Below are 23907 nucleotides of genomic sequence, written 5' to 3'. Positions count from 1 at the left end.
TGCACCTGTAATACACTACATCACTACACCCCCCATATACTGCACCTGTAATACACTACATCACTACACCCCCCATATACTGCACCTGTAATACACTACATCACTACACCCCCCATATACTGCACCTGTAATACACTACATCACTACACCCCCCATATACTGCACCTGTAATACACTACATCACTACACCCCCCATATACTGCACCTGTAATACACTACATCACTACACCCCCCATATACTGCACCTGTAATACACTACATCACTACACCCCCCATATACTGCACCTGTAATACACTACATCACTACACCCCCCATATACTGCACCTGTAATACACTACATCACTACACCCCCCATATACTGCACCTGTAATACACTACATCACTACACCCCCCATATACTGCACCTGTAATACACTACATCACTACACCCCCCATATACTGCACCTGTAATACACTACATCACTACACCCCCCATATACTGCACCTGTAATACACTACATCACTACACCCCCCATATACTGCACCTGTAATACACTACATCACTACACCCCCCATATACTGCACCTGTAATACACTACATCACTACACCCCCCATATACTGCACCTGTAATACACTACATCACTACACCCCCCATATACTGCACCTGTAATACACTACATCACTACACCCCCCATATACTGCACCTGTAATACACTACATCACTACACCCCCCATATACTGCACCTGTAATACACTACATCACTACACCCCCCATATACTGCACCTGTAATACACTACATCACTACACCCCCCATATACTGCACCTGTAATACACTACATCACTACACCCCCCATATACTGCACCTGTAATACACTACATCACTACACCCCCCATATACTGCACCTGTAATACACTACATCACTACACCCCCCATATACTGCACCTGTAATACACTACATCACTACACCCCCCATATACTGCACCTGTAATACACTACATCACTACACCCCCCATATACTGCACCTGTAATACACTACATCACTACACCCCCCATATACTGCACCTGTAATACACTACATCACTACACCCCCCATATACTGCACCTGTAATACACTACATCACTACACCCCCCATATACTGCACCTGTAATACACTACATCACTACACCCCCCATATACTGCACCTGTAATACACTACATCACTACACCCCCCATATACTGCACCTGTAATACACTACATCACTACACCCCCCATATACTGCACCTGTAATACACTACATCACTACACCCCCCATATACTGCACCTGTAATACACTACATCACTACACCCCCCATATACTGCACCTGTAATACACTACATCACTACACCCCCCATATACTGCACCTGTAATACACTACATCACTACACCCCCCATATACTGCACCTGTAATACACTACATCACTACACCCCCCATATACTGCACCTGTAATACACTACATCACTACACCCCCCATATACTGCACCTGTAATACACTACATCACTACACCCCCCATATACTGCACCTGTAATACACTACATCACTACACCCCCCATATACTGCACCTGTAATACACTACATCACTACACCCCCCATATACTGCACCTGTAATACACTACATCACTACACCCCCCATATACTGCACCTGTAATACACTACATCACTACACCCCCCATATACTGCACCTGTAATACACTACATCACTACACCCCCCATATACTGCACCTGTAATACACTACATCACTACACCCCCCATATACTGCACCTGTAATACACTACATCACTACACCCCCCATATACTGCACCTGTAATACACTACATCACTACACCCCCCATATACTGCACCTGTAATACACTACATCACTACACCCCCCATATACTGCACCTGTAATACACTACATCACTACACCCCCATATACTGCACCTGTAATACACTACATCACTACACCCCCCATATACTGCACCTGTAATACACTACATCACTACACCCCCCATATACTGCACCTGTAATACACTACATCACTACACCCCCCATATACTGCACCTGTAATACACTACATCACTACACCCCCCATATACTGCACCTGTAATACACTACATCACTACACCCCCCATATACTGCACCTGTAATACACTACATCACTACACCCCCCATATACTGCACCTGTAATACACTACATCACTACACCCCCCATATACTGCACCTGTAATACACTACATCACTACACCCCCCATATACTGCACCTGTAATACACTACATCACTACACCCCCCATATACTGCACCTGTAATACACTACATCACTACACCCCCCATATACTGCACCTGTAATACACTACATCACTACACCCCCCATATACTGCACCTGTAATACACTACATCACTACACCCCCCATATACTGCACCTGTAATACACTACATCACTACACCCCCCATATACTGCACCTGTAATACACTACATCACTACACCCCCCATATACTGCACCTGTAATACACTACATCACTACACCCCCCATATACTGCACCTGTAATACACTACATCACTACACCCCCCATATACTGCACCTGTAATACACTACATCACTACACCCCCCATATACTGCACCTGTAATACACTACATCACTACACCCCCCATATACTGCACCTGTAATACACTACATCACTACACCCCCCATATACTGCACCTGTAATACACTACATCACTACACCCCCCATATACTGCACCTGTAATACACTACATCACTACACCCCCCATATACTGCACCTGTAATACACTACATCACTACACCCCCCATATACTGCACCTGTAATACACTACATCACTACACCCCCCATATACTGCACCTGTAATACACTACATCACTACACCCCCCATATACTGCACCTGTAATACACTACATCACTACACCCCCCATATACTGCACCTGTAATACACTACATCACTACCCCCCATATACTGCACCTGTAATACACTACATCACTACACCCCCATATACTGCACCTGTAATACACTACATCACTACACCCCCCATATACTGCACCTGTAATACACTACATCACTACACCCCCCATATACTGCACCTGTAATACACTACATCACTACACCCCCCATATACTGCACCTGTAATACACTACATCACTACACCCCCCATATACTGCACCTGTAATACACTACATCACTACACCCCCCATATACTGCACCTGTAATACACTACATCACTACACCCCCCATATACTGCACCTGTAATACACTACATCACTACACCCCCCATATACTGCACCTGTAATACACTACATCACTACACCCCCCATATACTGCACCTGTAATACACTACATCACTACACCCCCCATATACTGCACCTGTAATACACTACATCACTACACCCCCCATATACTGCACCTGTAATACACTACATCACTACACCCCCATATACTGCACCTGTAATACACTACATCACTACACCCCCCATATACTGCACCTGTAATACACTACATCACTACACCCCCCATATACTGCACCTGTAATACACTACATCACTACACCCCCCATATACTGCACCTGTAATACACTACATCACTACACCCCCCATATACTGCACCTGTAATACACTACATCACTACACCCCCCATATACTGCACCTGTAATACACTACATCACTACACCCCCCATATACTGCACCTGTAATACACTACATCACTACACCCCCCATATACTGCACCTGTAATACACTACATCACTACACCCCCCATATACTGCACCTGTAATACACTACATCACTACACCCCCCATATACTGCACCTGTAATACACTACATCACTACACCCCCCATATACTGCACCTGTAATACACTACATCACTACACCCCCCATATACTGCACCTGTAATACACTACATCACTACACCCCCCATATACTGCACCTGTAATACACTACATCACTACACCCCCCATATACTGCACCTGTAATACACTACATCACTACACCCCCCATATACTGCACCTGTAATACACTACATCACTACACCCCCCATATACTGCACCTGTAATACACTACATCACTACACCCCCCATATACTGCACCTGTAATACACTACATCACTACACCCCCCATATACTGCACCTGTAATACACTACATCACTACACCCCCCATATACTGCACCTGTAATACACTACATCACTACACCCCCCATATACTGCACCTGTAATACACTACATCACTACACCCCCCATATACTGCACCTGTAATACACTACATCACTACACCCCCCATATACTGCACCTGTAATACACTACATCACTACACCCCCCATATACTGCACCTGTAATACACTACATCACTACACCCCCCATATACTGCACCTGTAATACACTACATCACTACACCCCCATATACTGCACCTGTAATACACTACATCACTACACCCCCCATATACTGCACCTGTAATACACTACATCACTACACCCCCCATATACTGCACCTGTAATACACTACATCACTACACCCCCCATATACTGCACCTGTAATACACTACATCACTACACCCCCATATACTGCACCTGTAATACACTACATCACTACACCCCCCATATACTGCACCTGTAATACACTACATCACTACACCCCCCATATACTGCACCTGTAATACACTACATCACTACACCCCCCATATACTGCACCTGTAATACACTACATCACTACACCCCCCATATACTGCACCTGTAATACACTACATCACTACACCCCCCATATACTGCACCTGTAATACACTACATCACTACACCCCCCATATACTGCACCTGTAATACACTACATCACTACACCCCCCATATACTGCACCTGTAATACACTACATCACTACACCCCCCATATACTGCACCTGTAATACACTACATCACTACACCCCCCATATACTGCACCTGTAATACACTACATCACTACACCCCCCATATACTGCACCTGTAATACACTACATCACTACACCCCCCATATACTGCACCTGTAATACACTACATCACTACACCCCCCATATACTGCACCTGTAATACACTACATCACTACACCCCCCATATACTGCACCTGTAATACACTACATCACTACACCCCCCATATACTGCACCTGTAATACACTACATCACTACACCCCCCATATACTGCACCTGTAATACACTACATCACTACACCCCCCATATACTGCACCTGTAATACACTACATCACTACACCCCCCATATACTGCACCTGTAATACACTACATCACTACACCCCCCATATACTGCACCTGTAATACACTACATCACTACACCCCCCATATACTGCACCTGTAATACACTACATCACTACACCCCCCATATACTGCACCTGTAATACACTACATCACTACACCCCCCATATACTGCACCTGTAATACACTACATCACTACACCCCCCATATACTGCACCTGTAATACACTACATCACTACACCCCCCATATACTGCACCTGTAATACACTACATCACTACACCCCCCATATACTGCACCTGTAATACACTACATCACTACACCCCCCATATACTGCACCTGTAATACACTACATCACTACACCCCCCATATACTGCACCTGTAATACACTACATCACTACACCCCCCATATACTGCACCTGTAATACACTACATCACTACACCCCCCATATACTGCACCTGTAATACACTACATCACTACACCCCCCATATACTGCACCTGTAATACACTACATCACTACACCCCCCATATACTGCACCTGTAATACACTACATCACTACACCCCCCATATACTGCACCTGTAATACACTACATCACTACACCCCCCATATACTGCACCTGTAATACACTACATCACTACACCCCCCATATACTGCACCTGTAATACACTACATCACTACACCCCCCATATACTGCACCTGTAATACACTACATCACTACACCCCCCATATACTGCACCTGTAATACACTACATCACTACACCCCCCATATACTGCACCTGTAATACACTACATCACTACACCCCCCATATACTGCACCTGTAATACACTACATCACTACACCCCCCATATACTGCACCTGTAATACACTACATCACTACACCCCCCATATACTGCACCTGTAATACACTACATCACTACACCCCCCATATACTGCACCTGTAATACACTACATCACTACACCCCCCATATACTGCACCTGTAATACACTACATCACTACACCCCCCATATACTGCACCTGTAATACACTACATCACTACACCCCCCATATACTGCACCTGTAATACACTACATCACTACACCCCCCATATACTGCACCTGTAATACACTACATCACTACACCCCCCATATACTGCACCTGTAATACACTACATCACTACACCCCCCATATACTGCACCTGTAATACACTACATCACTACACCCCCCATATACTGCACCTGTAATACACTACATCACTACACCCCCCATATACTGCACCTGTAATACACTACATCACTACACCCCCCATATACTGCACCTGTAATACACTACATCACTACACCCCCCATATACTGCACCTGTAATACACTACATCACTACACCCCCCATATACTGCACCTGTAATACACTACATCACTACACCCCCCATATACTGCACCTGTAATACACTACATCACTACACCCCCCATATACTGCACCTGTAATACACTACATCACTACACCCCCCATATACTGCACCTGTAATACACTACATCACTACACCCCCCATATACTGCACCTGTAATACACTACATCACTACACCCCCCATATACTGCACCTGTAATACACTACATCACTACACCCCCCATATACTGCACCTGTAATACACTACATCACTACACCCCCCATATACTGCACCTGTAATACACTACATCACTACACCCCCCATATACTGCACCTGTAATACACTACATCACTACACCCCCCATATACTGCACCTGTAATACACTACATCACTACACCCCCCATATACTGCACCTGTAATACACTACATCACTACACCCCCCATATACTGCACCTGTAATACACTACATCACTACACCCCCCATATACTGCACCTGTAATACACTACATCACTACACCCCCCATATACTGCACCTGTAATACACTACATCACTACACCCCCCATATACTGCACCTGTAATACACTACATCACTACACCCCCCATATACTGCACCTGTAATACACTACATCACTACACCCCCCATATACTGCACCTGTAATACACTACATCACTACACCCCCCATATACTGCACCTGTAATACACTACATCACTACACCCCCCATATACTGCACCTGTAATACACTACATCACTACACCCCCCATATACTGCACCTGTAATACACTACATCACTACACCCCCCATATACTGCACCTGTAATACACTACATCACTACACCCCCCATATACTGCACCTGTAATACACTACATCACTACACCCCCCATATACTGCACCTGTAATACACTACATCACTACACCCCCCATATACTGCACCTGTAATACACTACATCACTACACCCCCCATATACTGCACCTGTAATACACTACATCACTACACCCCCCATATACTGCACCTGTAATACACTACATCACTACACCCCCCATATACTGCACCTGTAATACACTACATCACTACACCCCCCATATACTGCACCTGTAATACACTACATCACTACACCCCCCATATACTGCACCTGTAATACACTACATCACTACACCCCCCATATACTGCACCTGTAATACACTACATCACTACACCCCCCATATACTGCACCTGTAATACACTACATCACTACACCCCCCATATACTGCACCTGTAATACACTACATCACTACACCCCCCATATACTGCACCTGTAATACACTACATCACTACACCCCCCATATACTGCACCTGTAATACACTACATCACTACACCCCCCATATACTGCACCTGTAATACACTACATCACTACACCCCCCATATACTGCACCTGTAATACACTACATCACTACACCCCCCATATACTGCACCTGTAATACACTACATCACTACACCCCCCATATACTGCACCTGTAATACACTACATCACTACACCCCCCATATACTGCACCTGTAATACACTACATCACTACACCCCCCATATACTGCACCTGTAATACACTACATCACTACACCCCCCATATACTGCACCTGTAATACACTACATCACTACACCCCCCATATACTGCACCTGTAATACACTACATCACTACACCCCCCATATACTGCACCTGTAATACACTACATCACTACACCCCCCATATACTGCACCTGTAATACACTACATCACTACACCCCCCATATACTGCACCTGTAATACACTACATCACTACACCCCCCATATACTGCACCTGTAATACACTACATCACTACACCCCCCATATACTGCACCTGTAATACACTACATCACTACACCCCCCATATACTGCACCTGTAATACACTACATCACTACACCCCCCATATACTGCACCTGTAATACACTACATCACTACACCCCCCATATACTGCACCTGTAATACACTACATCACTACACCCCCCATATACTGCACCTGTAATACACTACATCACTACACCCCCCATATACTGCACCTGTAATACACCTACATCACTACACCCCCCATATACTGCACCTGTAATACACTACATCACTACACCCCCCATATACTGCACCTGTAATACACTACATCACTACACCCCCCATATACTGCACCTGTAATACACTACATCACTACACCCCCCATATACTGCACCTGTAATACACTACATCACTACACCCCCCATATACTGCACCTGTAATACACTACATCACTACACCCCCCATATACTGCACCTGTAATACACTACATCACTACACCCCCCATATACTGCACCTGTAATACACTACATCACTACACCCCCCATATACTGCACCTGTAATACACTACATCACTACACCCCCCATATACTGCACCTGTAATACACTACATCACTACACCCCCCATATACTGCACCTGTAATACACTACATCACTACACCCCCCATATACTGCACCTGTAATACACTACATCACTACACCCCCCATATACTGCACCTGTAATACACTACATCACTACACCCCCCATATACTGCACCTGTAATACACTACATCACTACACCCCCCATATACTGCACCTGTAATACACTACATCACTACACCCCCCATATACTGCACCTGTAATACACTACATCACTACACCCCCCATATACTGCACCTGTAATACACTACATCACTACACCCCCCATATACTGCACCTGTAATACACTACATCACTACACCCCCCATATACTGCACCTGTAATACACTACATCACTACACCCCCCATATACTGCACCTGTAATACACTACATCACTACACCCCCCATATACTGCACCTGTAATACACTACATCACTACACCCCCCATATACTGCACCTGTAATACACTACATCACTACACCCCCCATATACTGCACCTGTAATACACTACATCACTACACCCCCCATATACTGCACCTGTAATACACTACATCACTACACCCCCCATATACTGCACCTGTAATACACTACATCACTACACCCCCCATATACTGCACCTGTAATACACTACATCACTACACCCCCCATATACTGCACCTGTAATACACTACATCACTACACCCCCCATATACTGCACCTGTAATACACTACATCACTACACCCCCCATATACTGCACCTGTAATACACTACATCACTACACCCCCCATATACTGCACCTGTAATACACTACATCACTACACCCCCCATATACTGCACCTGTAATACACTACATCACTACACCCCCCATATACTGCACCTGTAATACACTACATCACTACACCCCCCATATACTGCACCTGTAATACACTACATCACTACACCCCCCATATACTGCACCTGTAATACACTACATCACTACACCCCCCATATACTGCACCTGTAATACACTACATCACTACACCCCCCATATACTGCACCTGTAATACACTACATCACTACACCCCCCATATACTGCACCTGTAATACACTACATCACTACACCCCCCATATACTGCACCTGTAATACACTACATCACTACACCCCCCATATACTGCACCTGTAATACACTACATCACTACACCCCCCATATACTGCACCTGTAATACACTACATCACTACACCCCCCATATACTGCACCTGTAATACACTACATCACTACACCCCCCATATACTGCACCTGTAATACACTACATCACTACACCCCCCATATACTGCACCTGTAATACACTACATCACTACACCCCCCATATACTGCACCTGTAATACACTACATCACTACACCCCCCATATACTGCACCTGTAATACACTACATCACTACACCCCCCATATACTGCACCTGTAATACACTACATCACTACACCCCCCATATACTGCACCTGTAATACACTACATCACTACACCCCCCATATACTGCACCTGTAATACACTACATCACTACACCCCCCATATACTGCACCTGTAATACACTACATCACTACACCCCCCATATACTGCACCTGTAATACACTACATCACTACACCCCCCATATACTGCACCTGTAATACACTACATCACTACACCCCCCATATACTGCACCTGTAATACACTACATCACTACACCCCCCATATACTGCACCTGTAATACACTACATCACTACACCCCCCATATACTGCACCTGTAATACACTACATCACTACACCCCCCATATACTGCACCTGTAATACACTACATCACTACACCCCCCATATACTGCACCTGTAATACACTACATCACTACACCCCCCATATACTGCACCTGTAATACACTACATCACTACACCCCCCATATACTGCACCTGTAATACACTACATCACTACACCCCCCATATACTGCACCTGTAATACACTACATCACTACACCCCCCATATACTGCACCTGTAATACACTACATCACTACACCCCCCATATACTGCACCTGTAATACACTACATCACTACACCCCCCATATACTGCACCTGTAATACACTACATCACTACACCCCCCATATACTGCACCTGTAATACACTACATCACTACACCCCCCATATACTGCACCTGTAATACACTACATCACTACACCCCCCATATACTGCACCTGTAATACACTACATCACTACACCCCCCATATACTGCACCTGTAATACACTACATCACTACACCCCCCATATACTGCACCTGTAATACACTACATCACTACACCCCCCATATACTGCACCTGTAATACACTACATCACTACACCCCCCATATACTGCACCTGTAATACACTACATCACTACACCCCCCATATACTGCACCTGTAATACACTACATCACTACACCCCCCATATACTGCACCTGTAATACACTACATCACTACACCCCCCATATACTGCACCTGTAATACACTACATCACTACACCCCCCATATACTGCACCTGTAATACACTACATCACTACACCCCCCATATACTGCACCTGTAATACACTACATCACTACACCCCCCATATACTGCACCTGTAATACACTACATCACTACACCCCCATATACTGCACCTGTAATACACTACATCACTACACCCCCCATATACTGCACCTGTAATACACTACATCACTACACCCCCCATATACTGCACCTGTAATACACTACATCACTACACCCCCCATATACTGCACCTGTAATACACTACATCACTACACCCCCCATATACTGCACCTGTAATACACTACATCACTACACCCCCCATATACTGCACCTGTAATACACTACATCACTACACCCCCCATATACTGCACCTGTAATACACTACATCACTACACCCCCCATATACTGCACCTGTAATACACTACATCACTACACCCCCCATATACTGCACCTGTAATACACTACATCACTACACCCCCCATATACTGCACCTGTAATACACTACATCACTACACCCCCCATATACTGCACCTGTAATACACTACATCACTACACCCCCCATATACTGCACCTGTAATACACTACATCACTACACCCCCCATATACTGCACCTGTAATACACTACATCACTACACCCCCCATATACTGCACCTGTAATACACTACATCACTACACCCCCCATATACTGCACCTGTAATACACTACATCACTACACCCCCCATATACTGCACCTGTAATACACTACATCACTACACCCCCCATATACTGCACCTGTAATACACTACATCACTACACCCCCCATATACTGCACCTGTAATACACTACATCACTACACCCCCCATATACTGCACCTGTAATACACTACATCACTACACCCCCCATATACTGCACCTGTAATACACTACATCACTACACCCCCCATATACTGCACCTGTAATACACTACATCACTACACCCCCCATATACTGCACCTGTAATACACTACATCACTACACCCCCCATATACTGCACCTGTAATACACTACATCACTACACCCCCCATATACTGCACCTGTAATACACTACATCACTACACCCCCCATATACTGCACCTGTAATACACTACATCACTACACCCCCCATATACTGCACCTGTAATACACTACATCACTACACCCCCCATATACTGCACCTGTAATACACTACATCACTACACCCCCCATATACTGCACCTGTAATACACTACATCACTACACCCCCCATATACTGCACCTGTAATACACTACATCACTACACCCCCCATATACTGCACCTGTAATACACTACATCACTACACCCCCCATATACTGCACCTGTAATACACTACATCACTACACCCCCCATATACTGCACCTGTAATACACTACATCACTACACCCCCCATATACTGCACCTGTAATACACTACATCACTACACCCCCCATATACTGCACCTGTAATACACTACATCACTACACCCCCCATATACTGCACCTGTAATACACTACATCACTACACCCCCCATATACTGCACCTGTAATACACTACATCACTACACCCCCCATATACTGCACCTGTAATACACTACATCACTACACCCCCCATATACTGCACCTGTAATACACTACATCACTACACCCCCCATATACTGCACCTGTAATACACTACATCACTACACCCCCCATATACTGCACCTGTAATACACTACATCACTACACCCCCCATATACTGCACCTGTAATACACTACATCACTACACCCCCCATATACTGCACCTGTAATACACTACATCACTACACCCCCCATATACTGCACCTGTAATACACTACATCACTACACCCCCCATATACTGCACCTGTAATACACTACATCACTACACCCCCCATATACTGCACCTGTAATACACTACATCACTACACCCCCCATATACTGCACCTGTAATACACTACATCACTACACCCCCCATATACTGCACCTGTAATACACTACATCACTACACCCCCCATATACTGCACCTGTAATACACTACATCACTACACCCCCCATATACTGCACCTGTAATACACTACATCACTACACCCCCCATATACTGCACCTGTAATACACTACATCACTACACCCCCCATATACTGCACCTGTAATACACTACATCACTACACCCCCCATATACTGCACCTGTAATACACTACATCACTACACCCCCCATATACTGCACCTGTAATACACTACATCACTACACCCCCCATATACTGCACCTGTAATACACTACATCACTACACCCCCCATATACTGCACCTGTAATACACTACATCACTACACCCCCCATATACTGCACCTGTAATACACTACATCACTACACCCCCCATATACTGCACCTGTAATACACTACATCACTACACCCCCCATATACTGCACCTGTAATACACTACATCACTACACCCCCCATATACTGCACCTGTAATACACTACATCACTACACCCCCCATATACTGCACCTGTAATACACTACATCACTACACCCCCCATATACTGCACCTGTAATACACTACATCACTACACCCCCCATATACTGCACCTGTAATACACTACATCACTACACCCCCCATATACTGCACCTGTAATACACTACATCACTACACCCCCCATATACTGCACCTGTAATACACTACATCACTACACCCCCCATATACTGCACCTGTAATACACTACATCACTACACCCCCCATATACTGCACCTGTAATACACTACATCACTACACCCCCCATATACTGCACCTGTAATACACTACATCACTACACCCCCCATATACTGCACCTGTAATACACTACATCACTACACCCCCCATATACTGCACCTGTAATACACTACATCACTACACCCCCCATATACTGCACCTGTAATACACTACATCACTACACCCCCCATATACTGCACCTGTAATACACTACATCACTACACCCCCCATATACTGCACCTGTAATACACTACATCACTACACCCCCCATATACTGCACCTGTAATACACTACATCACTACACCCCCCATATACTGCACCTGTAATACACTACATCACTACACCCCCCATATACTGCACCTGTAATACACTACATCACTACACCCCCCATATACTGCACCTGTAATACACTACATCACTACACCCCCCATATACTGCACCTGTAATACACTACATCACTACACCCCCCATATACTGCACCTGTAATACACTACATCACTACACCCCCCATATACTGCACCTGTAATACACTACATCACTACACCCCCCATATACTGCACCTGTAATACACTACATCACTACACCCCCCATATACTGCACCTGTAATACACTACATCACTACACCCCCCATATACTGCACCTGTAATACACTACATCACTACACCCCCCATATACTGCACCTGTAATACACTACATCACTACACCCCCCATATACTGCACCTGTAATACACTACATCACTACACCCCCCATATACTGCACCTGTAATACACTACATCACTACACCCCCCATATACTGCACCTGTAATACACTACATCACTACACCCCCCATATACTGCACCTGTAATACACTACATCACTACACCCCCCATATACTGCACCTGTAATACACTACATCACTACACCCCCCATATACTGCACCTGTAATACACTACATCACTACACCCCCCATATACTGCACCTGTAATACACTACATCACTACACCCCCCATATACTGCACCTGTAATACACTACATCACTACACCCCCCATATACTGCACCTGTAATACACTACATCACTACACCCCCCATATACTGCACCTGTAATACACTACATCACTACACCCCCCATATACTGCACCTGTAATACACTACATCACTACACCCCCCATATACTGCACCTGTAATACACTACATCACTACACCCCCCATATACTGCACCTGTAATACACTACATCACTACACCCCCCATATACTGCACCTGTAATACACTACATCACTACACCCCCCATATACTGCACCTGTAATACACTACATCACTACACCCCCCATATACTGCACCTGTAATACACTACATCACTACACCCCCCATATACTGCACCTGTAATACACTACATCACTACACCCCCCATATACTGCACCTGTAATACACTACATCACTACACCCCCCATATACTGCACCTGTAATACACTACATCACTACACCCCCCATATACTGCACCTGTAATACACTACATCACTACACCCCCCATATACTGCACCTGTAATACACTACATCACTACACCCCCCATATACTGCACCTGTAATACACTACATCACTACACCCCCCATATACTGCACCTGTAATACACTACATCACTACACCCCCCATATACTGCACCTGTAATACACTACATCACTACACCCCCCATATACTGCACCTGTAATACACTACATCACTACACCCCCCATATACTGCACCTGTAATACACTACATCACTACACCCCCATATACTGCACCTGTAATACACTACATCACTACACCCCCCATATACTGCACCTGTAATACACTACATCACTACACCCCCCATATACTGCACCTGTAATACACTACATCACTACACCCCCCATATACTGCACCTGTAATACACTACATCACTACACCCCCCATATACTGCACCTGTAATACACTACATCACTACACCCCCCATATACTGCACCTGTAATACACTACATCACTACACCCCCCATATACTGCACCTGTAATACACTACATCACTACACCCCCCATATACTGCACCTGTAATACACTACATCACTACACCCCCCATATACTGCACCTGTAATACACTACATCACTACACCCCCCATATACTGCACCTGTAATACACTACATCACTACACCCCCCATATACTGCACCTGTAATACACTACATCACTACACCCCCCATATACTGCACCTGTAATACACTACATCACTACACCCCCCATATACTGCACCTGTAATACACTACATCACTACACCCCCCATATACTGCACCTGTAATACACTACATCACTACACCCCCCATATACTGCACCTGTAATACACTACATCACTACACCCCCCATATACTGCACCTGTAATACACTACATCACTACACCCCCATATACTGCACCTGTAATACACTACATCACTACACCCCCCATATACTGCACCTGTAATACACTACATCACTACACCCCCATATACTGCACCTGTAATACACTACATCACTACACCCCCCATATACTGCACCTGTAATACACTACATCACTACACCCCCCATATACTGCACCTGTAATACACTACATCACTACACCCCCCATATACTGCACCTGTAATACACTACATCACTACACCCCCCATATACTGCACCTGTAATACACTACATCACTACACCCCCCATATACTGCACCTGTAATACACTACATCACTACACCCCCATATACTGCACCTGTAATACACTACATCACTACACCCCCCATATACTGCACCTGTAATACACTACATCACTACACCCCCCATATACTGCACCTGTAATACACTACATCACTACACCCCCCATATACTGCACCTGTAATACACTACATCACTACACCCCCCATATACTGCACCTGTAATACACTACATCACTACACCCCCCATATACTGCACCTGTAATACACTACATCACTACACCCCCCATATACTGCACCTGTAATACACTACATCACTACACCCCCCATATACTGCACCTGTAATACACTACATCACTACACCCCCCATATACTGCACCTGTAATACACTACATCACTACACCCCCCATATACTGCACCTGTAATACACTACATCACTACACCCCCCATATACTGCACCTGTAATACACTACATCACTACACCCCCCATATACTGCACCTGTAATACACTACATCACTACACCCCCCATATACTGCACCTGTAATACACTACATCACTACACCCCCCATATACTGCACCTGTAATACACTACATCACTACACCCCCCATATACTGCACCTGTAATACACTACATCACTACACCCCCCATATACTGCACCTGTAATACACTACATCACTACACCCCCCATATACTGCACCTGTAATACACTACATCACTACACCCCCCATATACTGCACCTGTAATACACTACATCACTACACCCCCCATATACTGCACCTGTAATACACTACATCACTACACCCCCCATATACTGCACCTGTAATACACTACATCACTACACCCCCCATATACTGCACCTGTAATACACTACATCACTACACCCCCCATATACTGCACCTGTAATACACTACATCACTACACCCCCCATATACTGCACCTGTAATACACTACATCACTACACCCCCCATATACTGCACCTGTAATACACTACATCACTACACCCCCCATATACTGCACCTGTAATACACTACATCACTACACCCCCCATATACTGCACCTGTAATACACTACATCACTACACCCCCCATATACTGCACCTGTAATACACTACATCACTACACCCCCCATATACTGCACCTGTAATACACTACATCACTACACCCCCCATATACTGCACCTGTAATACACTACATCACTACACCCCCCATATACTGCACCTGTAATACACTACATCACTACACCCCCCATATACTGCACCTGTAATACACTACATCACTACACCCCCCATATACTGCACCTGTAATACACTACATCACTACACCCCCCATATACTGCACCTGTAATACACTACATCACTACACCCCCCATATACTGCACCTGTAATACACTACATCACTACACCCCCCATATACTGCACCTGTAATACACTACATCACTACACCCCCCATATACTGCACCTGTAATACACTACATCACTACACCCCCCATATACTGCACCTGTAATACACTACATCACTACACCCCCCATATACTGCACCTGTAATACACTACATCACTACACCCCCCATATACTGCACCTGTAATACACTACATCACTACACCCCCCATATACTGCACCTGTAATACACTACATCACTACACCCCCATATACTGCACCTGTAATACACTACATCACTACACCCCCCATATACTGCACCTGTAATACACTACATCACTACACCCCCCATATACTGCACCTGTAATACACTACATCACTACACCCCCATATACTGCACCTGTAATACACTACATCACTACACCCCCCATATACTGCACCTGTAATACACTACATCACTACACCCCCCATATACTGCACCTGTAATACACTACATCACTACACCCCCATATACTGCACCTGTAATACACTACATCACTACACCCCCCATATACTGCACCTGTAATACACTACATCACTACACCCCCCATATACTGCACCTGTAATACACTACATCACTACACCCCCCATATACTGCACCTGTAATACACTACATCACTACACCCCCCATATACTGCACCTGTAATACACTACATCACTACACCCCCATATACTGCACCTGTAATACACTACATCACTACACCCCCCATATACTGCACCTGTAATACACTACATCACTACACCCCCCATATACTGCACCTGTAATACACTACATCACTACACCCCCCATATACTGCACCTGTAATACACTACATCACTACACCCCCCATATACTGCACCTGTAATACACTACATCACTACACCCCCCATATACTGCACCTGTAATACACTACATCACTACACCCCCATATACTGCACCTGTAATACACTACATCACTACACCCCCCATATACTGCACCTGTAATACACTACATCACTACACCCCCCATATACTGCACCTGTAATACACTACATCACTACACCCCCCATATACTGCACCTGTAATACACTACATCACTACACCCCCCATATACTGCACCTGTAATACACTACATCACTACACCCCCCATATACTGCACCTGTAATACACTACATCACTACACCCCCCATATACTGCACCTGTAATACACTACATCACTACACCCCCCATATACTGCACCTGTAATACACTACATCACTACACCCCCCATATACTGCACCTGTAATACACTACATCACTACACCCCCCATATACTGCACCTGTAATACACTACATCACTACACCCCCCATATACTGCACCTGTAATACACTACATCACTACACCCCCCATATACTGCACCTGTAATACACTACATCACTACACCCCCATATACTGCACCTGTAATACACTACATCACTACACCCCCCATATACTGCACCTGTAATACACTACATCACTACACCCCCCATATACTGCACCTGTAATACACTACATCACTACACCCCCCATATACTGCACCTGTAATACACTACATCACTACACCCCCCATATACTGCACCTGTAATACACTACATCACTACACCCCCCATATACTGCACCTGTAATACACTACATCACTACACCCCACTACACCCCCCATATACTGCACCTGTAATACACTACATCACTACACCCCCCATATACTGCACCTGTAATACACTACATCACTACACCCCCCATATACTGCACCTGTAATACACTACATCACTACACCCCCCATATACTGCACCTGTAATACACTACATCACTACACCCCCCATATACTGCACCTGTAATACACTACATCACTACACCCCCCATATACTGCACCTGTAATACACTACATCACTACACCCCCCATATACTGCACCTGTAATACACTACATCACTACACCCCCCATATACTGCACCTGTAATACACTACATCACTACACCCCCCATATACTGCACCTGTAATACACTACATCACTACACCCCCCATATACTGCACCTGTAATACACTACATCACTACACCCCCCATATACTGCACCTGTAATACACTACATCACTACACCCCCCATATACTGCACCTGTAATACACTACATCACTACACCCCCCATATACTGCACCTGTAATACACTACATCACTACACCCCCCATATACTGCACCTGTAATACACTACATCACTACACCCCCCATATACTGCACCTGTAATACACTACATCACTACACCCCCCATATACTGCACCTGTAATACACTACATCACTACACCCCCCATATACTGCACCTGTAATACACTACATCACTACACCCCCCATATACTGCACCTGTAATACACTACATCACTACACCCCCCATATACTGCACCTGTAATACACTACATCACTACACCCCCCATATACTGCACCTGTAATACACTACATCACTACACCCCCCATATACTGCACCTGTAATACACTACATCACTACACCCCCCATATACTGCACCTGTAATACACTACATCACTACACCCCCCATATACTGCACCTGTAATACACTACATCACTACACCCCCCATATACTGCACCTGTAATACACTACATCACTACACCCCCCATATACTGCACCTGTAATACACTACATCACTACACCCCCCATATACTGCACCTGTAATACACTACATCACTACACCCCCCATATACTGCACCTGTAATACACTACATCACTACACCCCCCATATACTGCACCTGTAATACACTACATCACTACACCCCCCATATACTGCACCTGTAATACACTACATCACTACACCCCCCATATACTGCACCTGTAATACACTACATCACTACACCCCCCATATACTGCACCTGTAATACACTACATCACTACACCCCCCATATACTGCACCTGTAATACACTACATCACTACACCCCCCATATACTGCACCTGTAATACACTACATCACTACACCCCCCATATACTGCACCTGTAATACACTACATCACTACACCCCCCATATACTGCACCTGTAATACACTACATCACTACACCCCCTACTGCACCTGTAATACACTACATCACTACACCCCCCATATACTGCACCTGTAATACACTACATCACTACACCCCCCATATACTGCACCTGTAATACACTACATCACTACACCCCCATATACTGCACCTGTAATACACTACATCACTACACCCCCCATATACTGCACCTGTAATACACTACATCACTACACCCCCCATATACTGCACCTGTAATACACTACATCACTACACCCCCCATATACTGCACCTGTAATACACTACATCACTACACCCCCCATATACTGCACCTGTAATACACTACATCACTACACCCCCCATATACTGCACCTGTAATACACTACATCACTACACCCCCATATACTGCACCTGTAATACACTACATCACTACACCCCCCATATACTGCACCTGTAATACACTACATCACTACACCCCCATATACTGCACCTGTAATACACTACATCACTACACCCCCCATATACTGCACCTGTAATACACTACATCACTACACCCCCCATATACTGCACCTGTAATACACTACATCACTACACCCCCCATATACTGCACCTGTAATACACTACATCACTACACCCCCCATATACTGCACCTGTAATACACTACATCACTACACCCCCATATACTGCACCTGTAATACACTACATCACTACACCCCCATATACTGCACCTGTAATACACTACATCACTACACCCCCATATACTGCACCTGTAATACACTACATCACTACACCCCCCATATACTGCACCTGTAATACACTACATCACTACACCCCCATATACTGCACCTGTAATACACTACATCACTACACCCCCATATACTGCACCTGTAATACACTACATCACTACACCCCCATATACCGCACCTGTAATACACTACATCACTACACCCCCATATACTGCACCTGTAATACACTACATCACTACACCCCCATATACTGCACCTGTAATACACTACATCACTACACCCCCATATACCGCACCTGTAATACACTACATCACTACACCCCCCATATACTGCACCTGTAATACACTACATCACTACACCCCCCATATACTGCACCTGTAATACACTACATCACTACACCTCCATATACTGCACCTGTAATACACTACATCACTACACCTCCCATATACTGCACCTGTAATACACTACATCACTACACCTCCATATACTGCACCTGTAATACACTACATCACTACACCCCCATATACCGCACCTGTAATACACTACATCACTACACCCCCATATACCGCACCTGTAATACACTACATCACTACACCCCCATATACTGCACCTGTAATACACTACATCACTACACCCCCATATACTGCACCTGTAATACACTACATCACTACACCCCCATATACCGCACCTGTAATACACTACATCACTACACCCCCCATATACTGCACCTGTAATACACTACATCACTACACCTCCCATATACTGCACCTGTAATACACTACATCACTACACCCCCATATACTGCACCTGTAATACACTACATCACTACACCCCCCATATACTGCACCTGTAATACACTACATCACTACACCCCCCATATACTGCACCTGTAATACACTACATCACTACACCCCCCATATACCGCACCTGTAATACACTACATCACTACACCCCCCATATACTGCACCTGTAATACACTACATCACTACACCCCCATATACTGCACCTGTAATACACTCCATCACTACACCCCCCATATACTGCACCTGTAATACACTACATCACTACACCCCCCATATACTGCACCTGTAATACACTACATCACTACACCTCCATATACTGCACCTGTAATACACTACATCACTACACCCCCCATATACTGCACCTGTAATACACTACATCACTACACCCCCCATATACTGCACCTGTAATACACTACATCACTACACCCCCCATATACTGCACCTGTAATACACTACATCACTACACCCCCCATATACTGCACCTGTAATACACTACATCACTACACCTCCCATATACTGCACCTGTAATACACTACATCACTACACCTCCATATACTGCACCTGTAATACACTACATCACTACACCTCCATATACTACATTATTCTTTTTTATTTCATGTATTTAATCACAGATGTTCGCTGTTTGTTTGTCTTTACAGCAGGAATATTATATGCACCTGAAGACCCTCTATACAGTGGGGTACGGCACCTCGCTGAGCTCCCTGTTTCTGGCCCTTCTGCTCCTCCTGTCATTCAGGTATAAGTGCCTTGTCTGATTTATTTTGTTTGTATGTTATAAAAAAGGCTATGTGCACATGTAGGTGGGATCTCTGTGGATTTTTCCGCACCTGTTTTTGTAAATCCGCAGGTAAACCGCAATGCAGATAATCTGCCGAATTACAGCGGATTTACCGCATTTTTTTTGTGGTTTTTGTGCGGATTCCACCTGCGGTTTTACACCTGCGGATTCTTATTATGGAGCAGGTGTAAACTGCAGCGGAATCCGCACAAAGAATGAACTGCGGATTTTTTTTCCATAGATTTACATGGTTCTGTA

The 23907-nt window shown here is 44.8% G+C and overlaps 1 protein-coding gene across 2 annotated transcripts in view; it reads left to right on the top strand.

The window, feature by feature from the left end:
* SCTR (secretin receptor) overlaps positions 1-23907 on the top strand; it is a 177221-nt gene that overhangs the window by 61662 nt on the left and 91652 nt on the right. For both annotated transcript variants that reach the window (XM_069732564.1, XM_069732563.1), the window contains exon 5: positions 23510-23607. In XM_069732564.1, coding sequence (XP_069588665.1) covers positions 23510-23607 — 98 coding nt within the window. The remainder of the gene's footprint in view (positions 1-23509; positions 23608-23907) is intronic.

The sequence above is a fragment of the Ranitomeya imitator genome, chromosome 7, assembly GCF_032444005.1.
Source record: "Ranitomeya imitator isolate aRanImi1 chromosome 7, aRanImi1.pri, whole genome shotgun sequence".
NCBI lineage: Eukaryota > Metazoa > Chordata > Amphibia > Anura > Dendrobatidae > Ranitomeya > Ranitomeya imitator.
Note: the sequence above shows the minus strand (reverse complement) of the source record. Positions and strands in the feature narration are given on the sequence as shown.